General features: G+C 41.3%; 1 protein-coding gene across 3 annotated transcripts; it reads right to left on the reverse strand.

The window, feature by feature from the left end:
* Window positions 1-219: 219 nt before the first annotated feature.
* On the reverse strand, window positions 220-11,771 carry LOC116046820 (NLR family CARD domain-containing protein 3-like). Of its 3 annotated transcripts, XM_031295247.2 has the most exons (10): window positions 11,569-11,770; window positions 10,080-10,238; window positions 9,859-9,966; window positions 8,727-8,781; window positions 8,158-8,383; window positions 6,160-7,978; window positions 1,597-1,764; window positions 1,292-1,459; window positions 1,155-1,201; window positions 220-960 (listed from the first exon to the last, which is right to left on the reverse strand). In XM_031295247.2, the coding sequence occupies exons 1-10, from the start codon at window positions 11,688-11,690 to the stop codon at window positions 416-418; spliced, it is 3,417 nt and encodes a 1,138-aa protein (XP_031151107.2). In that variant the 5' UTR covers window positions 11,691-11,770; the 3' UTR covers window positions 220-415. The 3 variants fall into 3 exon arrangements, with proteins under 3 accessions (XP_031151107.2, XP_031151108.2, XP_031151109.1); XM_031295248.2 differs by lacking the exon at window positions 1,597-1,764 and having other exon boundaries at window positions 11,569-11,771; XM_031295249.2 differs by lacking the exon at window positions 11,569-11,770 and having other exon boundaries at window positions 10,063-10,149.
* Between the last annotated feature and the right edge of the window lie 1,300 nt (window positions 11,772-13,071).

Below are 13,071 nucleotides of genomic sequence, written 5' to 3' on the forward strand. Positions count from 1 at the left end.
GCGACGGCAATTCCACAATAAGAGCCACTAGATGACAGAAGGGTACTTTAGTTTACAAGGTGCAATTGAATGCACCATGGGTTTAACGAGGGGCATCTGAATGCACCAAGTCCTGTCACAGCTTTACAGTTGGTTTGTTTACATAACTCACAGGAAGGAAAAATGTTGATGACTCCGGTGCGGCCACGGTGTCTGGAAAAGTGCAGCTGCAGGCTATCTGTAGCTAACGTTACGCTGTGTCTTTTACCTGCATGCTACTGCTGGTAAGCTACACCGTGAGTGTTTTTACACACTGTGTGCAAGTAAGTAGGCGGGGGTGGAGTGAAAAAATACTGGGGAAAAATTGCGGATCCTGATTTTAAACAAATGCTCATATTTAACGATTTTCGATTTAAAATCGTGACACCCCTAGTATTTAGGGGTTCTCTGGCTGGCACAGAGTTAATGAAGTATCTGCAAACCCCAGCCGGAAGCCTGGATACAGAGGCTCGAAGAATTTGGCGTGGAACGTATACAGATGCGTCATGGCGTTTGATGATACAGCGTAGAAGGACAGAGTGCCAGCTGACCAGTCTAAGAACACCCCAACCCTTTTGGAGTTGGAGTAGGGGACAGATACGTATGAATCACTCTTGTACCAGGCCGTGTATTTGCCTTGACAGTAGCGCAGACTCCAGGACTGATCATTGTAGCCAAGGACAGACTCATTGCCGACTGCTTTCCTGCTGATTCCTTTATAAGCCACTCCTATACCGGTCTTGTCCCCAGTCCACTCTGCTTCCCAGTAGCAACGAGCAGAAAGACCCTCTTTACAAAGAACTTGTCCCCAGCTGCCTGTAAATCTCTCTGGGCTGTCAAGGTATGGCTGCGCTGTTTCCATTCGTGTCATTTTTTTGTCATCTTCAGAAATAGACAAGTATGAATTGGCAGTTTTCACATCCAGCGTAAGCTCACATGTATCTGATGAAACACCAACAGAAACACAAACAGGAAACATTAAAAATATAAAAAAAAGTTGTCCAGTACCTAAAACATTTTCCATGACATTTTCATTTACACCCATTTTAAAAAGGATGGACAGCTTAACTGCCTGTGTTGAAATAACCATTGATTTGTTAAAAAATGTAAAAAAAAAAAAAAAAAAAAAAACTTACATTTCTTCAGAGCCGATTTTAAGTAGCACTCAGCATTGTTGTTAGAGCTACGGAAAAAATTTATGACATTTGAAATGTAAAAAAAGTTAAGTTTACAGAACCAAAATAAAAACTTGACATTTAACCTAAAGCCATACCTGACAGTGAGGTGTTCCATGTCCCTCTGTAAACAGGACAGCAGCTCCATCCCCAGCTGCCCCGGATGATTGTAACTCAGATCCAGCTCCTTCAGGTGGGTGGGATTGGTCCTCAGAGCACTAGCCAAAAAGCCACAGCCAACCTCTGTGATTCCACAGAACGGCAGCCTGAAATTGAAAATTAACCCATTTACTGTAATTCACAGAATGAAATACAAAATCTTATCACCAAAAATAGGTTAGAATGGGCCATGTGTTAAGCTTGTTTTAACTGATCATCCCCGCTTCAGCACTTCTTCACAAACCTCAGTTTTTCCAGATGACACGTTGGACTTGCCAGTCCAGCAGACAAGAGTTCTACTCCTGAGTCTTGCAGATCATTATCACTCAGGTCCAACTCTTTCACACATGAACTGCTTAGAACTGCTCCAAGCGCTTCACAGCATTTCTCTGTGAGGTTGCATTCTTTGAGTCTTCAAAATGAAAAAAAAAAAAAAAAAACACAAAACATTAGCATAATCAGCTGAATGTTTAATTGTAAAATATAACCATAAAAGGAATGAGACATCTAAAATCTTCAGCCTCCTCACTATTTGATTTCCCCTAGTTCAAGTTTAACAGGTTCATCTGCTGGACTGCTTTACTGCAGAAAACCTCAAGATCTAAACGCTTTAAAAAAAAAAAAAAAAATGTTTGGTGTGTAACTTATATTTCAAAGGTTATATTTGCTGAAACTGTCACTGTATCCTGACAATACTGCATGAGACAGATTACTGAAAATAATGATGTTCCTCTGCCTGTCAGTCCTAATAGCAATTGCAGTCTCCAAACGCAGCTCGTAAACGTCGGTTAAACTTTTAAACTAGGCAGCACTGTTTAAACATAAAATCAAGATTCTGTTACTGCATTGCCTTATTTTTCAACTCAAATGTTTTTAGATAGCTTTAGTATTAGACTCGAGGTTCATTTAATAATAAAAACGCAATAAAAGGAAGACTACAGACACATAAAAAAAAAAGAGCTATACCAGTGTTCCCACAAAGGTGACAGGTATCGCACAGCACTGATCTAGGATCAGACCGTTGACAATGACGGAATTACAAGAAGCATTCAGACGACAGATACATTTATACATCCTTCCTTTAGAAAAGCAGAGAATGTGTTGACTCAAGCATGACAGAACTCACTCACTACACCCCCTTGGTTTTCCTGAGCAATATAAGTCATTGTAAGCGACCCATAGCTTGTTGAAGCTCGCCTTTTTAAACTTGGCCTAGAAGGGGGGCCGTGTAAGGAGTACAATATGCTCTAAAGGGGTTTATCTTCCCATTACAACTTCCTAGCCAGCATGTTAGCTTGTACTGTATATAAATTTAGCAAAAAAAGTAAGGGAATTTGTGTTTGGTAGATTATTTCTCTGTGGTAACAATGCTTTTTGGCAATAAATCTTATACCGTTGGAAAGCCTGTTTAGTTCCCTTTCTAACAGTGCCCCATTTGTAAGGAACATGCATTTGTGGAATGAGCAGCAGTGCTGAGTATGTGGGTTGCGCCCATGAAAAATTTGCCAAATCTTCTCTGTCAATGCCAAACAGCTTATTCTGCTATTGACTCGTTTGGTGTTTGGATGACTGAAGTTTGAAGAAACAAGACATATTGGCAATTTAACAGTTTATTCATTTCACAAACAGGAGCCTCAGTAATGTGTGGAAGAACCATACACAGCCACAACAGCCTGGCACCTCCTCCTCATGCTGCTCCTCCTCATTTTTCATGGGCGCAACCCCCATACTCAGCGCTGCTGCTCATCCCACAAATGCATGTTCCTTACAAATGCGGCACCATTTGAAAGAACTAAACAGGCTTTCCAACAGTATAAGATTTATTGCCAAAAAGCATTGTTACCACAGAGAAATAATCTAAACACAAATTTCCTTACTTTTTGTGCCAAGTTTATAACATGCAGCGCTGCCTATACATGTCATCAGACATTTGATCCGTTAGTGACCCACATATTTCATTTTACAACAAACAGCACTTGCCCAGACAGATCCTGTTTGACACACTTTTAGCTGATCAGACAGGTCATCCATGTGGATATTAAAGACAGACTCCATTACCAACACTGAAAGGAGCAGAGACTGCATTCCCCCATTTATCGGCATGCTCTGAATGGTATACCAATAAGCTAGGATCCTAATTATACTGTTGGGCACACCCCTTCCGCTCAATTTCAAAATTACAGCTATAGTGAGTTGCTCAAAACCTTTTAGTAAACTCTGGGTACACAATGTTGTCAAAGCTTTCGTTAATGTGTAGAACTCCTGGTCATACTTGGAGCAAAGTCTCATGTTGTGTCGAGCCTTCTTAGTGTTTTAAAAATAGCTATTTTGAGGCTAGCATAAAAGTGCCCCTAACACTCCCATTCAAAAGGCCATTTGACCGAAAAATGAGAATACGGTAAATCTTAAGTGACGCTTCTGTCCTAAATATGCTTTTAAACGAAAGTTTGACTCGGGTACATTCACAAAAAGACCCTAGGTTGCATTTTGGCGAGAGTTACGCTTTAAGTTCATATTAACAATGGAAAGCAATTCTTACCAGTGTATCTTGATTGGGAATCAAATGAATGCAAAGAAAGTTACTTTATGAAGTTGACTTTAAGATTTGTATTTGTTTATTTTTTTACTTATTTACTTATTTACTGTAAACAAAAGAAAAATATGTGAATCTAGTCACACATTTGAATCCAGAGTCAATATAGTGTGCAGTAACTCCTAAATAATTTTAATTATTCACTGACGTCCAGTGATCACCGGTTAATGAGACAGCGTTTGCACTTTGCAGCAGTTCCAGTTGGGCTGCTTTCTCCGTGTCATACAGGCTGTGTATGCGTGAAACTACTGTCCCCCTTGACGGCAATGAGACGGGTCAGAACATGCCAACCGTAGTACGTCTTTAAGACCTGAGTCTTCTACGATGCTGACAGGTCTGCAGTTAGTTGCCACCCATTTCGCAAGAGCTATAGCCATTTTTTTGGGATTTGGTTTCATCCGCAGGTCGGCAAAGTAGCACTCTCCAGTCAGGTTAACTGTACTATGCTTAGCTCGTAGGTGGTAGCTCAAGCTTGATGTGATTCGGTGATATTTTAATTCGGCTTAACACAATGTGCAGATGGCTTTCGACTTCTGAGCCGTCCGGGAGTTTTGGAAAATAAAAAGCTCCATTCAGAATTGTGTTGCTGCTGTCTTTCTCCATCATGCCTGCAGCAGTAGGATGTGTTACGAGGAAGCATGGCAGCTTGATGATAAGTAAAGGTGCGGCAAAGGGTCAAAATAGTAGCCTGTTAGGCACGACGCAAAGCCGAGTGAAGTGTAAAATAAATTAATAAATGGCAGCATGCAATTAAATAAAATTAACGCGTTATGCTCGGCCCTCAATCGCATTGCGATTAACGCGTTAATGCCGACAGCCCTATTTTTTATTATATAAAACGTCATCCTGTTGAGTCGATTCTGAACCAATCAGCTGTTAGATCAGCCGAGAGGCCGGCGTTTCCCAGCATGCCCTGAGTCTGCCTGGGTCTTGCAGTCGGTGAAAAGCAACTGCGCTGCCTGCGTCTCAAACCTGCGGCCGCCTTGAGCTTGTGAGGTTATCGTTGCCCACGTGTGCATGACGTCAGAGGAAGTCGGGATCAAGTCGGACACAAATCTAACCGGCATGCATTGGGTGGCAATCGCCGGTGATCGATTCTACGCAGACCTGGCTCATCTCGAACAAGCCTACTAACTGTCAAAGCCTTGGAGGCATCAATAAAAACTAAAGGAATTTTGTCGATTAGGTTTCTACCATTTCCTTTAGTGCATAAATACATAGATCATAACCATGCTTGGCCTTGAGGCCAAACTGGTTGTCTAAAATGTACAAATAAACACAACCTAATCAAATTCTTTCCAGAACTTTTGATAATACACTAGCTAAAGCGATTGGTCTATAATTATCCATGCTCCCGGCCTTGCCCACTTTGTCCTTAATGACAGGCACCAGAGTAACGGACAACAGAGAGTCTGGTATAAAGACCATGGGTCATAAAGCCAGTTTAACAAATGGCAAGAAGAGCTGCAACCTTGGGCTGGCCGGCTTCAGGTGCTCTGCAGTAATTTGGTCTGAACCGCTTGCTTTATTATCAGCTAGCTGTGTAATAGCTTGATAGACCGTTGGCCTCAATTTCCACCGCTTTATTTTGACAATATGGCCAACTTTGTGGGGCTCACTTTTACACATTTAAATAGAGCAAAGTAACGTCTCCACAATTCCGCTACGTGATCAGCTCCAGACTCCCTTTATGTAATATGGTAACGATGTACTGTCCCGGTTTAAAGCTCTCACCTACCTCCAGAAGCCAGTAACATCATTACGAAGGAGCTTTTCAACCACAGAGTCCACTCTTATTTCTTGCCATGAGTGCATATTTATACCAAGCATTAGTAAGCTTTGAGTTCCAGGACAGGCCCCTCTCTGAGCTTGCCTGCCCGGACCCAGGCCTTAAAAACATTCTTAGCATCAGCATGATGAACCGCTACACACTTATTTCACCCTGGCTTGATGCGGTGTCTTTCATTAGAATAGGTAAAGCATGGCCTCATACACAGCTCCCACAATACGATCATACATGACACAAAGGTCGCAAAATGCTACACGTAGCACCTTTACAATAACCTCACATAACTGTACAATATGACCTCAGTCGATTATCACATCAAGTTACCTGCAAGTGTAAACAATTTTTAAGTACAGTATTTAAAAAAAAAAAAAAAAAAAAAAAAAAAAGTGCATTACATGAGGTGTAGAGGCTATCACTTTACTCACATGGCTACTCTGGATTCTTTGATCACTGGTAACAGCCTCAGAAGCCCCTCCTCTGATCTTGAATATTTCCTCAAGTCAAACTCATCCAACTCTTTCTTTGAGGTCAGCAACACAAAGACCAGAGCAGACCACTGTGAAGGGGACAGCTGGATCTCTGACAAACTACCAGAGCTCAGGTAGTTCTGGATTTCCTCCAGAAGAGACTGATCATTCAGCTCACTGAGGCAGTGGAAGAGATTGATGCATCTTTCTGGGGAGAGATTTTGCCTGATCTTCTCCTTGATGTACTCGACAATTCCCTCATTTCTCTGTGAACTGCTCCCCACTGTGGTCACAACGCTCTTCAACAACGTCCGATTGGATGTCTGTGAGAGGCCGAGAAGGAAACGCAGAAAAAGATCCAGGTGTCCGTTCTCACTCTGCAAGGCCTTATCCACTGCACTCTTGAGAAGGTTGGTAGCGTCGCTGGGAGCCTCCTGGGCAGCGCTGCTTTCTTGTGGTTCCAACAAGTTCTGATTGAAGTGGACGAATGTGTGGAAAACGTACACTGCGGCAAAAAACTCCTGAATGCTGAGATGCACAAAGCAGTACACCCTCTCCAGGTGAAATCCAAAATCATTCTCTGAGATCTGTGTGAACACTCCTGAATATATTGCAGCATCAGCGACGTTGATGTTGTACTCATTCAGTTCATTCTCATAGAAGATCATGTTGCCTTTCACCAGGTGCTCGAAGGCCAGTTTTCCAAGCTTCAAGATAATCTCTTCATCCATTTTCACCTGGGACTGCATTTCAGATGCCTCTTGGCACGTTGGATACTTTTGTGTTCTGATCAATGAGTTGTAAATCAGGAAGTGTGTGTACATTTGGGTCAGAGTTTTAGGCATTGCTCCTTTGACCGCATCCTCTCTCTTTTCCGTTTCTTCCAAAAGCCTCTGCAGAACAGTGGCGGATATCCAACTGAAGACTGGTATGTGACACATGATATGGAGGCTCCTGGTTGCCTTAACGTGCGAGATGACTCTACTGGCCATGTTTTCATCGGAGATTTTTTTCCTGAAGTATTCTTCCTTCTGGGGGTCGTTGAACCCTCGGATCTCCGTCACACGTTCAACGAGATCAACTGGGATGCGAGTTGCAGCAGCAGGCCTGGAGGTAATCCAGACATGCGCAGAGGGCAGCATGTTCCCCTGGAAGAGATTTGTCAGGAGTGCATCCACTGGAACTGGCTCTGAGGCACTGCGGCAGGGCTCGTTGTGGTCAAAGTCCAGGGGAAGCCGACACTCATCTAGCCCATCAAATATCAGCACAAGCTTGTACTTGCCAAAATCTGAAATTCCGGATTCTTTTGCCTCCGTGAGAAAATGATGAAGAAGCTGCGTCAGTGTGAAGTGTTGTGTCTTCATCAGATTCAGCTCTCGAAACGGAAGATTAATCAGCAGCTGGATATCCTGGTTAGCTCGTCCCTCTGCCCATTCCAGATTAAACTTCTGCACAGAGATTGTTTTTCCAATGCCAGAAATTCCTTTAGTCAGAACGGTTCTGATGAATCGGTCTTGTCCGAGCATAGGCCTAAAAATATCTTGACATTTGATTGGCTTGTCTTCAGTTGCTCGTCTCCTGGTTGCAGCCTCAACCTGCCTGATCTCATGTTCATTATTGACAGCTCCACCAGCTCCCTCTATGAAGTACAGCTTAGTGTACACCTTGTTAAGAAGTGTCTGGGTCCCATGCTGTGCCACACCCTCATAAATGTATTCAAACTTTTTCAGTTTGTGTCGGAGTTTGCGCTGGCAGACGTCAAGCTCACCATAAACGTCTGGTTTAAAAAGAAACAATATTGAGGCATTTATTTCAGTAGTAAAATTATATTTTTGTTCTTCCCTCAACAGTTAGAGGCAAACATACATTTTCTAAATATAGAAATAGGATAATAGCATAAATATGGCACAACAACCCTGGCTACATACTTTATTTGTTCCTACCTTTTGTACTTACGTTTCTCCAGTATGTTAGCAAGCTCTCTTTGGCCCATTTCCTTTAAGACATGCAGTGTGATCTTCAGAACACCCTCACTGGCACTGCTGTCTTGATTTTTATCTTCAGTAGTCAACCTGTCTTCATCATGCTTTTCACTCTCAGGTTGTGATAGATGTGGAAAGAGCAGCCTTTTATACCTTCTCAGCTCACTCAGCAAAATGTTGTTGCTGTGTTCTTCCACCAACTGCGATGGGAGGAAATGAATGAGCAAAGCTTTTAGACAGTAGATTCACATCCAAGTTAAACTGTGACCAATTTATTCAAAAAACAACTTAAATATTTGTTAGGAATATTCACTAGTACTGTAGAGGAAAGTCATCTTAAAAGAATGGCTGTTGGGCAAAATCACACACACACACACACACACACATAAGTAATGCATGTATTCACACTTAAGGAACTGACACTTGAGGGTAAGGAGGCAGTCAGACTGGTTTGAACCAGTTTGAATTCCTCTTAAGTAAACTGGCACCCTCCACGTAGACGGAGTCCTTGTTACATTGTGAACAGACACAGACACGGCCTACCTTAAATATGGCATTTCCATCCATCTCCGTTGATTCTGAACAGTCATGTTGGTCCCTTAAGATACATTTTAAAAGTTATTTTAAAATTAATCAAGTTTGTTGGAATTCAGACAGTTTTAATTAAGCAATATTGTAATAATACAGTATAACAGTTACCAACTAAATAAAAGTTATCCATATTGTGGGGCAATTTGCTCTCAATTTTAAAAAAAAAAAAAGCAAGATTTTAGTCAGCCAGCCAACTTAAGCAAACATTTTGTAGAGATTGTGGGATTTCCCAAAGTGAATTAAAGCAAATAAACACCAAACTGATTTGCTAGCTTTATCCTGTTATATACATCTGCTGAAAAAAAAAATTTTTTCCATGGATAGATTTAGATACTATACTCCCAGAGAACAGACAATTTCCTGCCCCTGTATAACATCAGCCAGTCAACTTGAGCTAGCACTCACTTTGTAGAGATGGTGGGATTTCCTAAACTGAATAATTACCGCAAATATAAACACCAAACTGCTTTTCTAGCTCTCGTTACTAAGAGATCTGCTGAAACCTTTTTGAAACAGCTGATCCAAACATATCCAGTGAAAGTTAACTTGAGTGTGGTTACAAATAACTTGATATCCTTTTTACTTTATATAATGTGTGTTCCACTGTGGTTCCTGAAAACATTTTTAACTCAACTCTAATGTTGACATAGACATGGTGGAATAATATTTAAAGTGATGTGCCAGGTGTGCTCAAACGGCTTTGGGTATGCCGTCATGCTGATTTGAGCATGTTGCAAATGTCTAGTTGACCAGATTGCCCGGTCGGCTCTACTTGTTCTATAATAGAATATAATATCGCTATTAAATAATAATAAATAATATTTAATAGCTTTAAAAGTGTTTTTTTCTGGATAGAGACTTAAGTAGTTAGAAACTAGAGGGTTAAATTTGAGAATGTGTTAAATTGGAGAATTGAAGTTGGTGTGGTGTTAGCACCCCCCCTTCAATAATCATTAGCATAATGTTGGACCAGCGGGTTGATGGTTCAGTCCCCAGAGCCACATCATATACATAAAATTAAAAATCATAAAGTTTGACAATATAAAAACAATCACTAAAAAAAACAAGACTTGTACCCATGTACCTCTCAGTATCTTCCTTGCTGAAATCACGACGATTCTCCATGGAGGCTTCACTTTTCATTGACACACAGGATGAGGCAGGCAAGTTCGATTGCTCAAAGTTGGCCGAGCTGATAAGTAAAAAGTCAGTAGATTTTATTCTCATTAAATAGGTGTCTGCATCTATTTTCATGGAAATGTAGTTGGAGGTCATTGGTTATATCTACCACAAAACAGACTTCACCTATCAGGCGCTTCCTTAGCAAAGTCATGACGAATCTCCATGGAGGCATCACTTTTCATGGATAGACAGGATGACGCAGGCAACGGTGGCCCATCAGGAAGCTTTTCAGTCTCCTCAGCAGCGTCCATTTTCAAGGTAATAAGCCTACCTACTTGGTTTCTTATAGTAAGAAGTCATATTTTGCACAGTGGTTAAACGCCATTGTGTTTACATTTGGAGTTTGCTCAGTATGTAGAAACATGTTCTCTGTATCCCAATACTTTGTAACAATAATTATTAGTGCTCCCAAACAACTGCAAAATTAATATAAGCAGCACAGGACCAGGGTTTCCTCATTGAGTGCAAAGACAGTGAGTTTGTTGCTGTAACCTGCTGAAACTAAGGGCGTTTTCACACATTCCTCATTTGGTCCGGACTTTCGGACTTTTCAGTTTGATCCGAACCAAAATTACAGGTGTGAAAACTCCCCCGGACCACGGTCCGGATCAAAAGACCAAATTTTGGTCCGACCAAAAGAGGTGGTCTCGGTCCGGACCAAACTGAACCATGGTCCGGTTCGTTTACAGTGTGAAAGCATTTTTTGGATGGTTCAGACTTTCGGACCAAATAGAAGCTCTGGCAGGCTCTCCTTGTGTTACAAGACCGGGGAATAGCTCCTTTAAGGAATAGCTTGGTGCTTAGTGTGGAGGCTACATGAGAGAGTGAGAGTGAATGCGCTCAGAGCAGACAGCTGTCGGCTATCAGAGCAGAGAATACATCAGCATTTTATTTGTTAAGTGGTAGTAAATGTACAGTGTAGGTTTCCGTTTGTCTCTGAATAAATTCTCCAGAAAGTTCCAGTGTCTTGCTTCTCAACATCACAACAAAACAAAAAGAGCCGCGGCAGTAGAGGAGAGCAGCAGTCAGCTGAAAAAACTCCGACACAGAGAGAGGAGACGAGAGGACGGGGAAGCCTGTCTACAAACCAATCAATTATAAGTATCTGGAGACGCAGCTCACGTATGTGATGACGGCAGGACGTAGTTTTGTCACGTATAGATCTTTAGTGCGCTTGCATAACTGCAGTGTGAAACCAAAACTTACCGGATCAAATGTAGACAATGTAACAAAAACATGAACCTTGGTCCGGACTTTCATGTGTGAAAACGCCCTAAGTCAACCTATCATGACATTCAAACATGTACATACTACTAATTAGCCAAATGTGAGTTGTGAAAAAAAAAAAAAAAAAACTCATTAATGTATATTAATACTTCCGTTCACATAAAGTTAATGTAGGCAGTTTAATTTGCTGCCCGGTTTTATTTAGAAGATAATGCACTTCACTACAGTTAACGCGCGTTGTACTTTTAGGCTACTTCACAACAAATTAAGACCAACGTTTCGCCTCTGTTCCCGCATGGAGAATTGTTAAACTAGTTAAAAACTAGATAATAATCCCATTAACAATGTATTTATTTGTGCAAAAACATACAAAAAGGAGTCTTACCTGCTCTGACTGTCAAGGCGATACGGTTTCTTCCGCGATGTCTTGATGTCTGCTGGACGGGCGGTGCTGGAATTAAATACGTCAGCAGCAATATTCAGACGACGCTGAACTTGGCTCCACATTCGCTGCGGTTCTCTTTAAGTTTCGATTTCACTTTTAAAAAATGCCCGTTTCAGCCATTGGGTGGCAGTGTTTATCGCAAAATCGAGCCATTCTGCATCTGTGGGGGTATATATATATATATATATATATATAATCTCCAAGTTCAGCGTCGTAATATTCAGCCGTGTTGATTAAAAGGCGTATCTTCGGCTTAAAAGTGTATGGGCACTGGTAGCCTACAGGCTGGTTTGCTACCGTTGCATTAAGATGAAAATTCAAAAAACAAAAATTTTAAAAAAAAATTCTTGTGGCCAATGGTCATTAGAACCACACATTCATAATACACTTCTGTGAACGTATATGCCTACAGCTGACTGCAGGCAAAAGTGGCCCAAATCTTGGGTTAGGCCAAAATAGCCAATTTGGCTCTCTTTCTCTTCATTCTTCTCCTCCTCAGCACCTGCTCATTAATGTCACGGCTGCCATTACACAAACATTTTGAAATAAAAGCGAAAATGGTTACTAACCTCCCGAACTTCAGTGCAACAGCGTGCTGCGTCTGATGTCATTGTTAGTTCTTTTGCGCATGCGGTCAGTTCGAAACCGCAAACAGTTCACACTGGAATCTGATACAGGCCACATTTTAAAAAGGTAACGTGAACACCCAAACAAAAAAATCGGATCTGAGAAAAAAATCCGAATTAAGCATTAAGACTTGCGGTGTGAACATAGTCTTTAGTTTTACTACATGCAACATTTCCAAGCATTCAGATCCCGTCAGTCTACACTTGATAACCCAGAATTACAAAGTCAAAACAAGATTTTCAATTTTTTTTGCAAATTTACTTGGGGGGGGGGAAAAAAAAAAAAAAAAAAAAAAAAAATCACATTGATATAGCTAGGTGAGGTAAGTATTCAGAATCTTGGCACAGTACTTAGTGGAAGCACTATTGGCATCTATAACAATATCAGGTCTTCTTGGCTGTGACAAGTTTTGCACACCTGGATTTGTGGATTTCTTTCTGCCATTCTTCTCTGCAGATCCTCCTAAGCGCTGTCAGCTTGGATGTCGGTGGACAGTTCAGGTTCTCCTCCCCATATCTCTGTCTCAACACAATCCTCTCTGAGCTCTACAGACAGTTAGGTTTTGCTCTGATGTAAATTGGCAGCTGTGAGGCCTTTCTACAGACAGGTGTGTGTGCCATTCCAAATCATGTCCAATTAATTAAATTAACCACAGGTGGCCTCCAAGGTGCAGAAACATCTCAAAGATGATCAGGAGAAGTGGGAGGGACCAGAGCTAAATGTCAAGTTTCATAGCAAAGGGTGAATGTGACATCTTAGTTTTTTTTTTTGTGTAAAATGATATGGGAAAATTTAGCATAAGGCTGCAACATAAAA

Source organism: Sander lucioperca, chromosome 7, assembly GCF_008315115.2.
Source record: "Sander lucioperca isolate FBNREF2018 chromosome 7, SLUC_FBN_1.2, whole genome shotgun sequence".
NCBI classification, from domain to species: domain Eukaryota; kingdom Metazoa; phylum Chordata; class Actinopteri; order Perciformes; family Percidae; genus Sander; species Sander lucioperca.

Excerpts from the sequence above, each read along its gene's own strand:
- LOC116046820 (XM_031295247.2), bottom strand. The coding sequence starts at position 11,690 with ATGTGGAGCCAAGTTCAGCGTCGTCTGAATATTGCTGCTGACGTATTT. Across the intron at positions 1,765-6,159 it reads AAAGAATCCAGAGTAGCCAT|ACTCAAAGAATGCAACCTCA; the intron begins GTGAGTAAAGTG and ends TTCATTTTGAAG. Across the intron at positions 961-1,154 it reads AAAATCGGCTCTGAAGAAAT|ATACATGTGAGCTTACGCTG; the intron begins GTAAGTTTTTTT and ends GTGTTTCATCAG.